The 20,003-nt window shown below is 48.4% G+C and overlaps 1 protein-coding gene across 4 annotated transcripts in view; it reads left to right on the forward strand.

Moving 5' to 3' along the window:
* SLC66A1 (solute carrier family 66 member 1) overlaps positions 1-18,859 on the forward strand; it is a 34,321-nt gene extending 15,462 nt beyond the window's left edge. For all 4 annotated transcript variants that reach the window (XM_075606025.1, XM_075606027.1, XM_075606026.1 and 1 more), the window contains 6 exons: positions 8,402-8,531; positions 8,633-8,720; positions 10,906-11,060; positions 15,778-15,870; positions 16,042-16,227; positions 16,603-18,859. In XM_075606025.1, coding sequence (XP_075462140.1) covers positions 8,402-8,531; positions 8,633-8,720; positions 10,906-11,060; positions 15,778-15,870; positions 16,042-16,227; positions 16,603-16,707 — 757 coding nt within the window. In that variant the 3' untranslated portion in view covers positions 16,708-18,859. The remainder of the gene's footprint in view (positions 1-8,401; positions 8,532-8,632; positions 8,721-10,905; positions 11,061-15,777; positions 15,871-16,041; positions 16,228-16,602) is intronic.
* Positions 18,860-20,003: the final 1,144 nt, after the last annotated feature.

The following is a 20,003-nucleotide window of genomic DNA, read 5'->3' on the forward strand; positions in this document are numbered from 1 at the left end:
CTGTAGTCTAACTGTATCACTTAAAAACCTCACTTTAAATGCCTCACTGCCTAATGCATCAGTGTGGCAGATGCACAGAGCTTGTGGTGGGGTTGTCTGTCCGTGAAATGAATATTTGGTTTCTTCCGCCACTAGTCTTTTTCTCCTCTCTTGTGATAGGGAGCTTTCCCAGCTCTGTGCAGCAGTTCCAGGACTGGTGGTCATTTTCTGCTTCCTCACTGAGAAACTCGCTGAAACGGCAAATCTAGTCCTGTTTCTGCTGTGTGGGGTAGAAATGCTGTGGTAACGGGGATGTGTCACTGTATGACGGGGAAAAGTGTCTATGAAGCACTTCTCTTGCATGCTGACATATGAGCCTGATTCTGATCTTTGTAGGCCAAGGAGCAAATGGATACCATGTAATAGACCTCTAGAGGCTTAACCTGATGTATAATAGCAGGAAACCTGCAGATGTAGAATAGAATAAATAGATCGTTGATCAGTCTCTTCACTGCCAGCAACACATTGCCGAGCCCTCTCCTAACACATTGCCGGGCCCTCTCCTAACACATTGCAGGGCCCTCTCCTCCTAACACATTGCAGGGCCCTCTCCTAACACATTGCAGAGCCCTCTCCTAACACATTGCCGGGCCCTCTCCTAACACATTGCCGGGCCCTCTCCTAACACATTGCCGGGCCCTCTCCTAACACATTGCAGAGCCCTCTCCTAACACATTGCCGGGCCCTCTCCTAACACATTGCCGGGCCCTCTCCTAACACATTGCCGGGCCCTCTCCTAACACATTGCCAGGCCCTCTCCTAACACATTGCAGAGCCCTCTCCTCCTAACACATTGCAGGGCCCTCTCCTAACACATTGCAGAGCCCTCTCCTAACACATTGCCGGGCCCTCTCCTAACACATTGCAGAGCCCTCTCCTAACACATTGCCGGGCCCTCTCCTAACACATTGCCGGGCCCTCTCCTAACACATTGCAGGGCCCTCTCCTCCTAACACATTGCCGGGCCCTCTCCTAACACATTGCAGAGCCCTCTCCTCCTAACACATTGCCGGGCCCTCTCCTAACACATTGCCGGGCCCTCTCCTAACACATTGCCGGGCCCTCTCCTCCTAACACATTGCCGGGCCCTCTCCTCCTAACACATTGCAGGGCCCTCTCCTCCTAACACATTGCAGGGCCCTCTCCTAACACATTGCAGAGCCCTCTCCTAACACATTGCAGAGCCCTCTCCTAACACATTGCAGAGCCCTCTCCTAACACATTGCAGAGCCCTCTCCTAACACATTGCCGGGCCCTCTCCTAACACATTGCCGGGCCCTCTCCTCCTAACACATTGCAGGGCCCTCTCCTAACACATTGCAGAGCCCTCTCCTAACACATTGCAGAGCCCTCTCCTAACACATTGCAGAGCCCTCTCCTAACACATTGCCAGGCCCTCTCCTAACACATTGCAGGGCCCTCTCCTAACACATTGCAGAGCCCTCTCCTAACACATTGCCGGGCCCTCTCCTAACACATTGCCGGGCCCTCTCCTAACACATTGCCGGGCCCTCTCCTAACACATTGCCGGGCCCTCTCCTAACACATTGCCGGGCCCTCTCCTAACACATTGCCGGGCCCTCTCCTAACACATTGCCAGGCCCTCTCCTAACACATTGCCGGGCCCTCTCCTAACACATTGCAGAGCCCTCTCCTCCTAACACATTGCAGGGCCCTCTCCTAACACATTGCAGAGCCCTCTCCTAACACATTGCCGGGCCCTCTCCTAACACATTGCAGAGCCCTCTCCTAACACATTGCCGGGCCCTCTCCTAACACATTGCCGGGCCCTCTCCTAACACATTGCAGGGCCCTCTCCTCCTAACACATTGCCGGGCCCTCTCCTAACACATTGCAGAGCCCTCTCCTCCTAACACATTGCCGGGCCCTCTCCTAACACATTGCCGGGCCCTCTCCTAACACATTGCCGGGCCCTCTCCTCCTAACACATTGCCGGGCCCTCTCCTCCTAACACATTGCAGGGCCCTCTCCTCCTAACACATTGCAGGGCCCTCTCCTAACACATTGCAGAGCCCTCTCCTAACACATTGCAGAGCCCTCTCCTAACACATTGCAGAGCCCTCTCCTAACACATTGCAGAGCCCTCTCCTAACACATTGCCGGGCCCTCTCCTAACACATTGCCGGGCCCTCTCCTCCTAACACATTGCAGGGCCCTCTCCTAACACATTGCAGAGCCCTCTCCTAACACATTGCAGAGCCCTCTCCTAACACATTGCAGAGCCCTCTCCTAACACATTGCCGGGCCCTCTCCTAACACATTGCCGAGCCCTCTCCTCCTAACACATCGCCGAGCCCTCTCCTCCTAACACATCGCAGGGCCCTCTCTTCCTAACACATTGCCGGGCCCTCTCCTCCTAACACATTGCAGGGCCCTCTCCTCCTAACACATTGCAGGGCCCTCTCCTCCTAACACATTGCAGCGCCCTCTCCTCCTAACACAATGCAGCGCCCTCTCCTCCTAACCCAATGCAGCGCCCTCTCCTCCTAACACATTGCCGGGCCCTCTCCTAACACATTGCAGGGCCCTCTCCTCCTAACACATTGCAGTGCCCTCTCCTCCTAACACAATGCAGCGCCCTCTCCTCCTAACCCAATGCAGCGCCCTCTCCTCCTAACACAATGCAGCGCCCTCTCCTCCTAACACAATGCAGCGCCCTCTCCTCCTAACACATTGCAGCGCCCTCTCCTCCTAACACATTGCAGGGCCCTCTCCTCCTAACACATTGCAGCGCCCTCTCCTCCTAACACATTGCAGCGCCCTCTCCTCCTAACACATTGCAGCGCCCTCTCCTCCTAACACATTGCAGTGCCCTCTCCTCCTAACACATTGCAGCGCCCTCTCCTCCTAACATATTTCAGAGCAATGTTATGATGGCCCCTCTGGCCATGGAGGGGGAATATCAGACAGAAGATGGGAGGGGGGGGGCATTGAAATAGGAGGAAGCCCCTCATGAGTAAGAGACCTGCCAGATATATGTGATATAGTGACTGACCACCCCCAGAGGGCATGTTATTTGGGGAGTGCGCTTTTCTGCTCGGGGTGCCAAAGAGCACTTATATTCCCCCTACAAGGGATTTCTAATGGTAACTCTTGAAAATGGTCAGATGTCCCCGTGAGAGCCAAGCGTCTATACACACAAACACACAAACACACACACACACACACACACACACACACCTTCTGATTTGGGTCCTTTAGAAGTTGACATGTCTGCTTCCTGCTGGCTTTATCCTAAACCCATTCAGTGCTGAAGGGCAGAAAAGTGCACATTACTGCGTTGCGGACCCCTCCAGCACTGCAGGTAAAAAACAAATGTAAGCGTATTTTGATTGACTGAACGAAGCCTAGAAATTCCTTTCTGTTGCTGTAAACGTGACGCTTTTTCAAGATCAAAAAAACAAAACCACATGGAGATGTACAGTACAACCTGGTAATGTTTGTCCCGGATCACATTACTTAGACAAACATCTCAAATCGACAATAACAATGACTGCCCTGCTACGTGCGATGAGTCCCCTTCTCTTAGTAGAAAGTGGAACTATAGTCATATACTGAGCACCCCTTTCATATGCCACCATCCCCACCAGTCCTGCTGCTCGCTGCCCGTCGGGTCAAATCCAACTCACCCACAGTGCTAGGACCCACTTTTCTGGCAGAGGGCCCTGCTTGTCTGCAGGGATTAGTGCTAAAGCAGGGGTGGGCAATTCCAGTCCTCAAGGGCCACCCATGGGTCAAGTTTTAAGGATATCCCTGCTTCAGCATAAGTGGCTCAGTCGAAGATTGAAGCAGGGATGCCCTTAAAACGTGGCCCTTGAGGACTGGAGTTGCCCACCCCTGCGCTAAAGCAACATGGCAGATACAGGTAAAAGGAATACTGCCGTCTCTAACGTGAAAGCGAGAGATAACGCTGTTCTCCAGTAACACTGGAGTCCAACAGGTAATGTGATCTCTCTTTGTAGTTTTAAATGAAATGGGGATTTCCTTCATATGATCTTGGTGCCTGTTTGTCCGGCTAAGTCACAATTCTACATCAAAGGTCACACACCCTGCTAGCATTCCTATGAAAAGTGAGGCGGGGTGGCAGACCTGTCGGGGACATGTTGATGAGCTGATAAGTGGTATTTTTATTTGATGTACAGTGGGAGGGGGTTTGGTCACTTTTTTAAAGTTAATTTGTCTTTGGTTTTGTCCGCTACAGCATTGTAGTCACATTGCATAGCCAGCAACTAACCTCACACAGGTCAAAGAAGCGCTCTGTGAGCAGGGTTCTTGGCCATGCACGTGCACCCAGGCTGTGCTGTAAAAGCTGTGTGATACGGCAGGCATACGCTTATAGGGATCCACGTTAAAATGGACAGGAAGCAACAAGTGACGCACTGCGAGTGCTCCTTTACCTGTCCTTACCCAGAATCCCTTGCTGCAGTGGAAGCATTAAGAGGTAATGGGGAAAGACAGGGTTGCAGACCTCTCTGAGACGCGGGAATGTGCTGTATTTTGTATTTGCTGTACACTGTACAGTGGAGGGTTTTTGTCACTTTTTTTTTACTATATATTTACTGGTGCTTTATGCTCCCCTCTGGGTATCCTCCGTTTCTAATAAAAACAATATCCCATAACACATTATATACAGTTGCAACTCACAATAAACAAGGAAGCTGCGCAATTGTCCGTTTTATTATCCGTATCGGACACTGTTACTGCCTTTAAGCTAATATTATTGTCCGCACTGCGTGTGAACTCTTATCTCACTTATCGGCGTGTAGTAGCGTAGCAGGCCTGTTGAGGGTTAAATATTTGTGAGGTGCGTGTGTAATTGGTAAAGGATACTCCAGTGGCAGGAAAATGGCCTCCGGACTCGCTCTTATCCCGTCGCTCTTTAATAGCCCAGCAAGTGTCTGGATCTCTCTTACTGTGGACTCTTCTCTTTATAACACACTTGTCTTTGTGTGTAGGAGATGTTTCTGCAGCTGTGTCTCTTTCTCTCTCCGTGGCTAGCAGTCATGTATAAACCTCTTTCATCTTCGAGTGTCAGGCTGTCTCTTAAGCCCTTGTCACTGTCGCCTGGGCTGTCTCTGTGTGTGTGTGTGTGTGTGTGTGTGTGTGTGACGCTCCCTATCTCTGTGTTTGGTCTCAGACCGGCAGTTGGACTCTCTGTGTCTCTCAAATTTACAATTTTTTTCAACATTCTATATGGTTTTCTTGTTATACAATCCCATCTGTCCTGTCGTGTGTTGCCAGGCAGATCAGGGACAGTGTCTCTTATTCCTTATCCCATCAAGTTGAGGATTACCCACAAAGTTCTCCCCCTTACCTTCAAGGCTCTCCACTCATCTGTTCCTCCGTGCATCTCCGCTCTGATTGTCGTGCCCTTGTTCGTCTCCTGCACTCTGCCCACAACTGTCTCCTTCCCACCCCTTTCACCTCTACTGCTCTCTCTCGCCTTGAACCTTTCTCCCTCGCTGCCCCTTACCCGTGGAGCTCGCTCACACTCAGTATACACCAAGCACCTTCTCTACGCACCTTTAAGACTAATCTTAAAACTCGCCTCTTAAATGAAGCTTTTCACCAGTCACTCCTTCCAGTGACCTGCCATCTACTGCACTTCTTCCCTCGTCTGCTGTCTCTGTAAGTCTCCCATCATACCACTTAGATTGTAAGCTCTCCGGGGCAGGGATTTCCTTTCCTATTGTCTGATATTATTTGTTGAACTTATGGTATTATAATTCCCTGTACTGTATCGTCTCTTGTAAAGAACCGAGTACAGCTGTGGGCGCTGTATAAATAAAGACACCACACACACACACACACACACACACACGATTAATGCTGTATTGTTCACCGTATACATATATATATGTAACCAGGGATATCTAATATCTATCCCCTCTATTTCCAGTCTATACTAACCTGGCGACCTATACACTTAAAGATAACACAAATAACACACTATACTTGATGTACAATAATATATATACATGTACATAAACAATAATAGAGACGTATGGAATTCTGGAACTGCCAATCCCACAGGAAATGAGACCGGAGCAGCTGCATTCTTGGGACAGAATTGCGGTTTGTAGCTCCCCCTGAGGTTTTTGTGGCATTACAGGGAGAGCTGAGCTCTGAGATCATCTAATAGCCGGGTTCATGCATCTTCCTAATAAGTGATCAGAGGCAACAAGCACCAGTTATTCAAAGGCCTATTACTTAAATGGTGATTGTCTTGTATAAAGGCCAAGATTTCCGCCAGGCCTCTGAGGAAGGCCCCTCCTAGGGACCTGAAACATTGTCCTTTTATATCTATCTATCTATCCTATCTATCCTATCCTATCTATCCTATCTAATCTATCCTATCTAATCTATCCTATCTAATCTATCCGATCTAATCTATCCTATCTAATCTATCGATCTAATCTATCTAATCTATCTATCTAATCTATCTATCCATCCATTGCATTGTGGAATAATGACGTGGGCTTGTGATATGGACACGTTTCTGTTCTGCATACAAGTGCCTCTGTCGCTAGCATTATATGACATAGTAATATGGAGGATGTCACTGCGCGGTGACAGTGGGGAAGCTGCAGGACACCTCTCTGTCTGAGCTATGGGAATACGGTCTCGCCCAGGGTGAGAGCGCGCTCGAGCGCCGTGATGTCGGGTGCTCATGTTGCCTGGGCGATTCCTGGCCAGCGCGTTGGGGGGGGGAGGTGCCAGGGCGTGCCCGTGATGTCACGTGAGCGGTTTTCCCTCATTGGCTGATCCGTGCATGTGACCAGGGCAAGCGCAACAAATACAAAAATATTGTCTTTGCCAGCAGCTGAGCGCTCACGGGCGCACGCACTCTGGGCCAACACATTGTCGCAATGTGTTTGATCGCGCAGAGCACGGGCACACGCGCTCAGCTTCACCAAGTTTGTGGCCTTAGGGAAACAGAATTTGCCGGCAGATAAGAAGCACTCGGCCCACCGCGTCTGCCCATTCACCTGTCGGCTGTATTCATGTCCTGTAGTCTTTCCTGGTCAGTTTCATGCTGCAGACCCCGCACCTTCTTAGTAATCCCCTTTTGTTGCACAATCTTCAATTTATTTACGTCCTTCCGGAGATCTGGTCTCCAGAGTGGAACACCGCGCTCTAGATGAGGTCTCGCCAGTGATCTATAAAGTGTCGTCATCCCCAAATCTCTTTCTGCTGCTAATACCTCTCCCTACACAACCTAACATCCTGCCGGCCTTCCCCAGGGCTTCGTTACATAGTTCGCCTACTTTTAAGTCTGCTGAAATAATGACTCTCAGGTCCCTTTCCCCTGTAGTAGTCTTGTGGATAAAGTCGCATTGATTCGTAGTTGTAGGAGACCTGTCTTACATTGTGATGCTCTTCCAGTTGTCGGGGGTTTCCTGAGGTAGGGCTGTTAGTGGTTCACTTTATTTATTTCAATCATACCCCATATTTTTCGTTCTGGTTGCATGTCTGTTCCTGACCTTGCATTGGGATTGCTTGCTAGGAGATGGTGTCTCTCTGTCCTGGCATGCTGCTCTTGGATGTGTTTGTGCAAGTTTGGAGTCACCTGGCACGCGACATGTTACCATAGCTAAGAAATAAAACACCAGCGCTTGCATCAAGATTGACTTACAACCGTGGGAAACCAGTGGAAGATCTCCCCTTCCTTCCGGGTGCTCTGAGTCACGGCTAAAGATCCATGTAATATCACTGTCCCCTAGAACAGGGGGGCTCAACTCCAGTCCTCAAGACCCCCCCCCCCCCAACAGGTCGGCTTTTAAGGATATTTGACTCAATCTGATTGAGCCACCTGTGCTGAAGCTGCGATATCCTTAAAACCTGCCCTTTTGGAAGGACTGGAGTTGAGCACCATTGGGGCACCTCTGCCCTAGAAGGATATGAACGGCACATGGCTCTCGGACCTCCGTCTACTAAATATTCATTCAACGGCTCAGCTCGTAGAAGGGTCATGGCTCAAATAGGTGATTGTGGTGCCATATTCGGGGCAGTTCGACCGGATTCAGCATCTGAGTACAAAGGAAAGCTATTAACCGCACTCACACATACATTAACGCCACTATGTTCTCTAACATCGGGGTGGAGTCGCCAGCTTCATATACGGCTTCGCGCACCGCCATATCGTTTTTAATTAAGTCAATTGTGGGTCAACGTGGGCACATGGTGTGGTAACACGCATCGGAGGCTGGTGAACCCCGGAGACTGAAAGGTGTGAGAGGAGCTAACCCAACCATCCATTTGTCACTTTAGTCCTAAACTGCATAGCCAATATGTAGAGCATTATATGTCATCTTCACTAATCCCATGGCTCTCTTCTTAGACAGTACTATAAGTCCTGTAAGACTGGCAATATGGACAAGGCTATATCCATCTGGTTTCTGCTGGGATGGATGTGCGGAGACTCCTGTAATTGTGTGGGGGCTTTCCTTGCCCACCAACTTCCCCTGCAGGTACGGCTTTCCTTAAACTTCCCCCCACCCCACGCTCATGTAACCGTGGGAGAGCTGGGAGTCCCACCTCTCACTGCCCTGTCTCCATCTCGTTCCTCCAGACATACACCGCTGTCTATTATGTGCTGGCGGATCTGGTGATGCTGTCACTGTATTTTTATTACAAGTGTCGGAACCAAGAACGTAGCCGTGAGTATTTATATCCTCTGTGTCTCTGTGTGTGTATTGATAGACATGTCGTCTCTACCCTCAATATAATCACTAAATGGAGGGGTTAATTGAAACGGCCCGGTATGCAATTAAACCCCCTTTAGTATATTGGTTACAATGTAATCAACTAGAAAAGTAAACTTAAGCTATCGGCATAAAGAGAGCTAATCTATTGCTACTAAGGGGCCTATGCAGAGAGCAGCGAATTTTAAAATTGGCGAGTTTAATAAAAAGTAGCTTTTTTGGAGAGTTTTATTCTCCATATGCAGAAATGTGCGAATTCTGCTATGTTTAACATGAATGCGTGTGGCGAGTTTAAATTGGCGAGATGCGCGCTGCAGAAATGTGTTAAAAAAAAATTGCGCCTTTTTTTTCCCTTTCCTATGGCCGCGAGCGGCAGCTTCTTGCCAACTTTTCCTGGCGAGGCAAAAAGGAGACAATCGCGCCATTTTATTGGCGCGAACAGCCGCTAGATGCCGTTCGCGCCTCTCTGCATAAGGATATTTTTAAAACTGGCGAGATGGAGGTTCTCGCCAGCCGCGAGGCGAGTTTTAGAAATAGAAAAAAAAAATTGGCGCGTTTTTCGTAACTCGCCATTTTCTGCTGTTTTCTGCGCGAATTTCTCCAAAAAATGGCGAGTTTTGAAATAGCGCTGCTCTCTGCATAGGCCCCATAGTCTGTATTTTCAGCATAACTCCCGATTCCCCGACCATTGCTAGAGTTTACGTAGTAACAGAGTGGTGCAGAAAATGGGGGCTTTTAGGAATTGGGGTACCCGGGAGTAAATTGCCAGATGAGTGAGAGCGGTAGAGAAACATAGTTGAAAGCAGCAGTTCTGTATCTGTTTTTTCTCCTTTAACATGTGCATCAATATAATCCACACAAGAAGTAATTAGCTAAGTTGCCGATCGATCCGTTCTTTTGTGATCCATCGGCAAAGATTCTCCTCGGGGGTTCACTAAATGGCTGCAGAGGCGTATTTTGCAATCAGTGGAACGCATATGCATATTAATATGACAAAGTTCTGTGGGGAAGTTCATGTGACTAGATATAATTGGTGCTAGAGAGAGGGCAGGGCTCAAAAAGGGGTGTGCCAGAGCCTGTTTCAGGAGAGGAAGGGGATGTGACTTTGTAAATGATATAGAAACAAAAAAGGCTTGTTACATTGTAATACATTAAAAATGTAATTCAGAGTTGTTTAAAAAAGAAAATGCTACAAGTATTTTCTCAAAGTACAGAACCGATTTATTTTAAAAATAAATAAATAAATAAAAACCCATGTAGGATATTGCTTGGTCTGCAGCTTTAAATGAAGACCCCCTCCCTCCCCCCCCCCAAGCAGCTATCAATGACATTGCAATCACAGGGTAAAATAACCCATAAACATGCATTTGCAAAGGGCAGCGGAGCAGTGAGAGGGTGCGGCCGCGAGGCAGGTGACATTTGCAGGCATTCGCGTTCCTCCTGTTCTCCACCCCTTGGTATTACAGGCATACCCCGGTTTAAGGACACTCACTTTAAGTACACTCGCGAGTAAGTACATCTCGCTCAATAGGCAAACGGCAGCTCACGCATGCGCCTGTCAGCACGTCCTGAACAGAGATACCGGCTCCCTACCTGTACCGAAGCTGTGCGCAAGTGGGGAGAATATAGAGCTTGTTACACATGCGTTATTTACATCAGTTATGCACGTATATGACGATTGCAGTACAGTACATGCATCGATAAGTGGGGAAAAGGCAGTGCTTCACTTTAAGTACCTTTTTGCTTTACATACATGCTCCGGTCCCATTGCGTACATAAATGCGGGGTATCCCTGTACTTGCTGAGTGATTATGGGGCGAGGGGTAAGGAGAGAGGTGTAAACGCCTGGCCTTTATCGTACACGGCCCATCGCGTTCTCTCTTCCAGCCCCAAAAACAAACTGCTGGCATAAAACCTCCTGTTGGTCAAGATGTGCTTTTCCTATCGGTTCCGTCATCATGTACAAGGTGATTTGGAATGGCACGACCATGCCTCTGTGTAGGAGCGCGAGCAAATCTCCCTTCCATATATTACGCACATTCTAGGTAATGGGTTTACTATTAGCATAGTCAATTTGGAAAACCAAGCCAAAGCTGCAGACTATTTGGAAAAGTATCACGTTTTTTCCCCCCTTCTCCAGAGTTCACTCCAATAAACGCTGTGTGTGGATTTGTCCTGTTTGGCTCCTCCGTGGCAGCTGTCTCCCTCCTCCGGGAACCAAGACCTCCGGGGCTGGACTCTACAGTGGTACTGAGGAGAAGACACCTGCTCTCAGCCGATGAGCTGGGATCCGAGGTACCCAATGTCCGGAGCTACAGGGCTAGTACTGAAAGTGTAGCGACGGGCACCCACAGCCAATGAGAGGGCAGTGCTACCGTAGGGCCTTTCCCAGAGTTGCAATCCAGAAGGCTTGTTTTACATTGAGACAAATCGTAGTATATTAGGACCGCGTTCTTCAACGAAATGATCGGATGTTACGTTTAGAATTCGAAGGGCCAGCAACATTATATTATACTTCTCTAAAAAGTTCAATTCCAAAGTGCGGGGGGAACCGTTTCAGGCGAGGAGACTCCTGCTGGTGCAGCCAACGCAACATAGACACAGAAATTCTCCTCTAGGACAGAGGCACAAAGTACATCTCTACTCGCAAGTTCATCATGCAATTCTCCATTTAATGTGATAGCCAAGAACAGAGGAGGGACATCGTTTCAGGCCCCACATGGACCGTTTCTTTAGGTGAAAGGTCCATATGGGACCTGAAATGTTATTCCACTGTTGGATGTCACGCACATTAAATGGAGCATTGCATTATGAACTTGTGAGTATGGATCTACGTTGTATCTCTGTCCTAGAGGAGACCCGCACTGTGTATCTCTGTCCTAGAGGAGACCCGCACTGTGTATCTCTGTCCTAGAGGAGACCCGCGCTGTGTATCTCTGTTCTAGAGGAGACCCGCGCTGTGTATCTCTGTCCTAGAGGAGACCCGCGCTGTGTATCTCTGTCCTAGAAGAGACCCGCGCTGTGTATCTCTGTCCTAGAGGAGACCCGCACTGTGTATCTCTGTCCTAGAGGAGACCCGCACTGTGTATCTCTGTCCTAGAGGAGACCCGCACTGTGTATCTCTGTCCTAGAGGAGACCCGCACTGTGTATCTCTGTCCTAGAGGAGACCCGCACTGTGTATCTCTGTCCTAGAGGAGACCCGCACTGTGTATCTCTGTCCTAGAGGAGACCCGCACTGTGTATCTCTGTCCTAGAGGAGACCCGCACTGTGTATCTCTGTCCTAGAGGAGACCCGCACTGTGTATCTCTGTCCTAGAGGAGACCCGCACTGTGTATCTCTGTCCTAGAGGAGACCCGCACTGTGTATCTCTGTCCTAGAGGAGACCCGCACTGTGTATCTCTGTCCTAGAGGAGACCCGCACTGTGTTTCTCTGTCCTAGAGGAGACCCGCACTGTGTATCTCTGTCCTAGAGGAGACCCGCACTGTGTATCTCTGTCCTAGAGGAGACCCGCACTGTGTATCTCTGTCCCAGAGGAGACCCGCACTGTGTATCTCTGTCCCAGAGGAGACCCGCACTGTGTATCTCTGTCCCAGAGGAGACCCGCACTGTGTATCTCTGTCCTAGAGGAGACCCGCACTGTGTATCTCTGTCCTAGAGGAGACCCGCACTGTGTATCTCTGTCCTAGAGGAGACACGCACTGTGTATCTCTGTCCTAGAGGAGACCCGCACTGTGTATCTCTGTCCTAGAGGAGACCCGCACTGTGTATCTCTGTCCTAGAGGAGACCCGCACTGTGTATCTCTGTCCTAGAGGAGACCCGCACTGTGTATCTCTGTCCTAGAGGAGACCCGCACTGTGTATCTCTGTCCTAGAGGAGACACGCACTGTGTATCTCTGTCCTAGAGGAGACCCGCACTGTGTATCTCTGTCCTAGAGGAGACCCGCACTGTGTATCTCTGTCCTAGAGGAGACCCGCACTGTGTATCTCTGTCCTAGAGGAGACCCGCACTGTGTATCTCTGTCCTAGAGGAGACCCGCACTGTGTATCTCTGTCCTAGAGGAGACCCGCACTGTGTATCTCTGTCCTAGAGGAGACCCGCACTGTGTATCTCTGTCCTAGAGGAGACCCGCACTGTGTATCTCTGTCCTAGAGGAGACCCGCACTGTGTATCTCTGTCCTAGAGGAGACCCGCACTGTGCATCTCTGTCCTAGAGGAGACCCGCACTGTGTATCTCTGTCCTAGAGGAGACCCGCACTGTGTATCTCTGTCATAGAGGAGACCCGCACTGTGTATCTCTGTCCTAGAGGAGACCCGCACTGTGTATCTCTGTCCTAGAGGAGACCCGCACTGTGTATCTCTGTCCTAGAGGAGACCCGCACTGTGTATCTCTGTCCTAGAGGAGACCCGCACTGTGTATCTCTGTCCTAGAGGAGACCCGCACTGTGTATCTCTGTCCTAGAGGAGACCCGCACTGTGTATCTCTGTCCTAGAAGAGACCCGCACTGTGTATCTCTGTCCTAGAGGAGACCCGCACTGTGTATCTCTGTCCTAGAGGAGACCCGCACTGTGTATCTCTGTCCTAGAGGAGACCCGCACTGTTTATCTCTGTCCTAGAGGAGACATGCACTGTGTATCTCTGTCCTAGAGGAGACCCGCACTGTGTATCTCTGTCCTAGAGGAGACCCGCACTGTGTATCTCTGTCCTAGAGGAGACCCGCACTGTGTATCTCTGTCCTAGAGGAGACCCGCACTGTGTATCTCTGTCCTTGAGGAGACCCGCACTGTGTATCTCTGTCCTAGAGGAGACCCGCACTGTGTATCTCTGTCCTAGAGGAGACCCGCACTGTGTATCTCTGTCCTAGAGGAGACCCGCACTGTGTATCTCTGTCCTAGAGGAGACCCGCACTGTGTATCTCTGTCCTAGAGGAGACCCGCACTGTGTATCTCTGTCCTAGAGGAGACCCGCACTGTGTATCTCTGTCCTAGAGGAGACCCGCACTGTGTATCTCTGTCCTAGAGGAGACCCGCACTTTGAAGAAATTGTTGTACTTTTCTGAAAAGACATAAAGATGCCATTCTGAGTACGTTGTAGTCCCAAAAACCCAGCGCAGTTTTTGTCTGAAATAATGTACATGTGAGAAAATATAGTGCATGCTATCATTCTGACTGAGCCATCTGTGCAGAAGCAGGGATATCCTGAAAACCTGACCTGTTGGTGGCCCTTGAGGAATGGAGTTGGTCACCCCTGGTGTAGTACTGTATGTCGAAATAAAAAAATGCAAAAATCTCCAGCCCCGCTTTGTGCACACGCCTTCTATCCACATAACGGTCCGTCCCGTCTCACGCTCTGGGGCCTAGGATAAAGGTCTGTGTTGCAGTCTTTGCTTTACCCTGAAAAGGGAGATGTAAGAGGAGCCCAAATGGAGTGAGTGTGAGTGTAAACCCATTAGTGTAAGGAGAAACTGAACTCATTTTTTGGTATCACACTACTTGGGCTCCTCTTATGTCAACATACAGTACAGGCACTACACTATATTATCTACTGTTCCCTTTTATTCTCTCCGTCTCACTCAGGCTTATTCTTTGCTCACTCGGGCTTATTCTTTGCTCACTCGGGCTTATTCTTTGCTCACTCGGGCTTATTCTTTGCTCACTCGGGCTTATTCTTTGCTCACTCGGGCTTATTCTTTGCTCACTCGGGCTTATTCTTTGCTCACTCGGGCTTATTCTTTGCTCACTCGGGCTTATTCTTTGCTCACTCGGGCTTATTCTTTGCTCACTCGGGCTTATTCTTTGCTCACTCGGGCTTATTCTTTGCTCACTCGGGCTTATTCTTTGCTCACTCGGGCTTATTCTTTGCTCACTCGGGCTTATTCTTTGCTCACTCGGGCTTATTCTTTGCTCACTCGGGCTTATTCTTTGCTCACTCGCGCTTATTCTTTGCTCACTCACTTATTTGAGGCTGAATCTGCAGTGGATTTTTGGGACTAACATGTGGTCTCTATCACAGCTGTAGTCAGGATTATTTATTTAATTGTGTGTGTGTGTGTGTGTGTGTGTGTGTGTGTGTGTGTGTGTGTGTGTGTGTGTGTGTGTGTGTGTGTGTGTGTGTGTGTGTGTGTGTGTGTGTGTGTGTGTGTGTGTGATATGTAATGGTATAATCCTAATAAAATAATATTTTTATAATGGTAGTTTCATATAATTGATAGAGAATCGGTCACAGAGGAATTGTGTGTATTTATTGCACTTCATGAAATAGCACACAGATAATTGATTTTTTTTATTACACTTAATAGATATTCTTATTTTTCTATTGCCTTTTGTTGTATTTCTTTTTGACAGTCCAAGGGCCACTCTAAATTCCTTGGGGGGGGGGGATATGTATTGGGATTATATTAGAGGGACACTGGGATAGCAGGGACTCCCCGCCTCAGTGTAGCATATTATAATAATTACATTAACCCTTTACCTGCAGAGGGACATCATGCATTGTGTGTCTCTGGCAGTGAAAGGGTTTAACAACCTTGTTAAAAGGCAATGTTCACATACACTATAAAGGGATTGAGATGTGACTGTGTGGGATTTGTGATGTACTTTACTGGCTGAGTTAGGCTGCACGGTATTGAGATTCTTCACTGAGCGTCTCCGTGCCGTGCGAGTTCTGCTCCTATAAGAACAGCACGACCCCGCCTCCTGCTTCTTCACTGCTTGGTGTTCAGTGCTTCTGAAGATGAGGACAGGATTGGGCTATGCTAGAAGAAGGAGCGTCTGAGAGATAAGGGAGGCATTTTAGTGCACGTCAGCCATTGGTTGAAAGGAACCCCGTACAAAACAGAACCGGGTTTGGTAAGGCAGCAATTGTGTTATACACCCAAAATTAGGGCAATAGACCCAGTCACAATCTCTTCCGTAGTGTGTGCGTACATGCGTGTGTGTGTCATTAGATGTTGTCTCTTTTTAACACTGCTCTGTGTACTGATGGTGTTCTCCATGTGCTTCTCTGTCAGCCATTCACCACACAGGAGATTATTGGATTGACTATTGGTTCGTTCTCCTCGGTGCTGTACCTGATCTCCAGGCTTCCTCAGATTATTACCAATGTAAGGAGTCCACCATTGTCCTAAGGGCCTATGATACAATGTATGTGCATCTTCTGCTGTGTCCTGTGTCGTGCTCTTGCTGCCTGCGGGCATGTGCGTATAGCTTCTGCTGTCTAAGGTAGGGAGGCAGCAGCAGGGATCTTGTGACGTTTGTTCTCTTCTGCTCTGCAGTTCAGGAGAAGATCGACAGAGGGCCTGTCTCTGTCTCTGTTTGCTCTGGTGATTCTAGGAAACCTGACCTACGGACTCGGCATTCTCCTGAAGAATCCAGACCACGGCCAGTCTGAAGTCAACTACATGCTGCATCACTTGCCCTGGCTGATTGGGAGTCTGGGGGTGGTGAGCTTTGACCTCCTTGTATCCTTTATTCTGGTGGTGCTATCTTTCTGCACCACAACACGTCCTTGCAGTGAGACTGTGCCCACGCGTGTGTGCATGATCCCAAGGTAGCATGTACAAATAGAAGGTGAGCATTGTCTACTTGTATAATGTATGGCCGCACACGCATGGACGTGTTTCCATGGACAGGTGAGTGTATCACGAATGCTTAATCGGATTGATACACCTATGGGTGTGTGGGTGTGTGGGCACAAGGTTTTAAGAGCGTGCTACAGTGGGAGTAGAATTTGTAGTGCAATGCGGGAAGCCTTTCTCGGCCCTTCCAGTAGACATTGGCTGGTGGCTCATGCTCTCTCTAGCTTTGAAGGGTTTCCCTTTACTCCTCCTGCACAGATTACATTTCAGTTTTTCGCCTTCCGTAAGAGAAGTTCTCACCTGAGCACTCCCGATGAGAGAGACCCCCTCCTTCACCAGCCCAAGAGCGCCACCTACGCCTGATTAGCCGAATCGCAGCCTCTTCAAGAACGGACACAGAGCCCAAAGCAATCCAGCCAGGTTTTCAGACAAAACGCCCTAAATCACATTCCTCGGTCTCTGGCGAGGTCCCAACTCTCTCTCTCTATTTCCCGAATCTGGGACACGGGGGCAGGCGGTGAAGGAATCGCTCCGTGTTGGACGTGATCACTCTACACAGGTGTCTACCAAAGTCCCGAGACCTCTCTTCCGAATTTATACTGCAGTGCAGGCGGCTGAACCCAGATCCTCCGCCCCAGCAAGAGACCTATTTATACACTTTCAGGCGCTGTTTAACCCCTTCACTGCGAGATGTTACAGTGCCGGCCCCCCTGTCTTAGCGATGAAGAAAAAATGAATCAGCGCAAAGCCAAACGGAGACCAGGGCACCAAAAACTAAAAAGTACACATTTAATTTAGGGTATTCTGTAAGGTGGTGGAGCACAAAAGAAAAAGGTGAAAATAGTGAAAATTGGATCAAAGTTCCAGTGGTAGAAAAATACATTTCAATGAGGGTCTATACCCTCCCATAAAGTAACGTTTTCACCCTCGTGGCAGGTGTTTTGGAAGGATCCCCACTCAGATGTCTTATTTCCCGTCTGTGGCAAAATATCGTGTAGCCCGTAAACTTTCTGTATAGTGCAAATACTAAAATATAACCATCTCACTCACATTTTGTAAGATGCAAAAAGAGCATTTGGAGTAGCAAAGCACACAGCAGGAACACAGCAACCAGTGTCCAACTCCGAGCTCGGGCGTGTGACGTCACTTCTGGTGGGCGTGTTCTTTTCCGCAGGCAGCTGTATCTCTGTCTCCACACAGCCACAGGGCAGTCTGGATGCACTGCGAACTCGGTACTCTACGCGTTTCGCCTTCTATGGCTTCCTCAGGAGTCATTGAACAACAAAATGTGAGTGAGGTGGTAATATTTTAGTACTTGCACTATACAGAATGTTTACGGGCTACATGGTATTTTGCCTCCATTTTATTTTGAGTTCGACGCAAGACCCCTACACAGACAGGAAATAAGACATCTGAGTGGAGATCCTTTCAAAACAGCTGCCACGAGGGTAAAAACGTTACTTTATGGGAGTGCACAGACCTCCAGTGAAATGTATTTTTCTACCACTGGAGCTTTGATCTAATTTTCACTATTTTTCACTTTTTTTCTTTTCTTTTGCGTTCCACCATCCTATAGAATCCCAACTTTATTACAGACTGTACACACGCTTTTAAGGGTTGGAGCTGCATCTTTTATTCACTATTCACATACTTCACTTGATTTATTATTGTTAGAAGGTGGTTGTTTTGGGGTGGTGCACTGCAGCGAACTCAGTGCTGGGCTGCCGGTGTTTCAAACACACAAAGTTTAATGACATGTTCATACAAAGAGACCCACTCTAACGCGTTTCGCGCTTTGAAAAAGCACGTTGTATCAGCATTCACAGTGCAGAGACATTGTAATATAGCCTATACAGTTCTCAACAACATTTTTTTCACTTACCTTTTTGTCTTGATGCGTTTCTTGATTTATTATTGTCGCCACCACTTGTCACTAAGAGTGCTTGTCTGCCTGTGTTTATATATTTTGTTTATGCTGTGTATAAAAAAAGGCAAACCTCCAACGCGTTTCACACCAATCGGTGTTTTATCAAGCAGAATGGTTTACCTGACATTGCAGGTTGTATCCCTTCTGTTCCCTCTCCAATCCTGTGCAGTGTGCGCACTGAAATCGTCTCGTGCACAGAATAACGCAGAGGGGAAAATAAATGCGACCCTTTTTTGCCTGGGTCTAAAGAAGGGGAATAAGATATTGTTAACATTCGTGTTTACTGATGTCGCAAGTTTACAAAGCTATTGTAGCATAGAGACCAACATACTGTAATAATCAATGATGCCACATATCAAAGGCAGGACACACATGTACATTCAGTTTTGCACAATAAATGCAGAAGGGAAACTGCTCTCCTTTTTTATGAGGCATATGGTGTTTAATGTACCCACAAATCCTCCGAACAGATTCTAATTTAGCAAGAGCTGCTGCTAGTTCTATGCAATATATTTGTACCAGGTGCGTGTATATATATTTTATTTTATTTAAGGAATTGAACCATATTAAAAGTGAGAGAACATTGAATTGTGTCTGGCTGATTTCATTGGCACTTGTATCGTGTTTCCACTCGTAAACGTAGGTATAAAAATGTCTTTGAAGTAGAAATTCCTGAAAGCGCCCAGTTTGAGCCACTGGATGAATTCGCCTGTGCCGGCTGCTCTCAATGTGAACACAAGGGGGCAGCAAAATGCGGAACTTGGGAATGGGCCTTTTTTTTATTTGAAGTGGTTTGTAAATTGCAGGAACAAATGGACATGGAAATTGTGCACACACTGCAGACTGGACGTGTGTTTCTGAGAGAACCTTGTGGGTCCGCATCTGATGGGTTAATGCAGGGGGCTTAACTCCAGTCCTCAAGCCCCGCCCCCTCCCCCCCCCCCCAACAGGTAAGGTTTTCAGGATATCCCAATCAGAGGCTCAGGCTTCGATTGAGCCACCTGTGCTGAAGCTGGGATATCCTGGAAAACCTGACCTGTTTGGGGGGCGCTAGAGGACTGGAGTTGAGCCCCCATGGGTTAATTGCACCTCAGCCTTGGTTGTATTACATTGGTGAAAACAAAAAGAAAATAATTTAAAAAAAACCTGCCCCACGTCCCATTGGATCCGTGGCAGTGAGAAGCCACGTGAGGTTGGGCTCTTTGTGAGTACATCTATATGGGAGAAGACAGGCTTGGCAGCAGCTGAACTGCAAATGAGTAATTTGCAACACTTGACACAACGATCATGGACGTCCGCATCACAAAGGGCCTTTACGGCTGCAATGCGCGCTGATTTTTTACATTTTATTTAAAAAAACAACAAAATTTCAACATGATTGAAGCAGGGGGTCTCCTGAGCTAAGCCCCATTCATCTCGGCTCCGGGGACCCCCTGCTTCCCGAGACACCTACGTAGGCGGTGCCGGCATCTCTGCAAAGTTTAACACTCCCGTGTTACGTGGGCCAATAGGAAGCGGAACCTGATGATGTCACGGCTTCCTATTGGCCGACGGTGCAGAAGCTTTGAAACTCAACACACCCCAGCCCCCCTCCCCAATGGAGGTGTGTATCTACGGAAGCGGGTGCCTGGCGCTGAACCTGCAATAAATAAAAAGGAGGTGGGTTCGGTAAGGGGTGTTTGCGGTGTACGCTGTATATTTTATTCCTAAATAACCCAAAACCTAAATGAAT

The sequence above is a fragment of the Ascaphus truei genome, chromosome 6, assembly GCF_040206685.1.
Source record: "Ascaphus truei isolate aAscTru1 chromosome 6, aAscTru1.hap1, whole genome shotgun sequence".
NCBI lineage: Eukaryota > Metazoa > Chordata > Amphibia > Anura > Ascaphidae > Ascaphus > Ascaphus truei.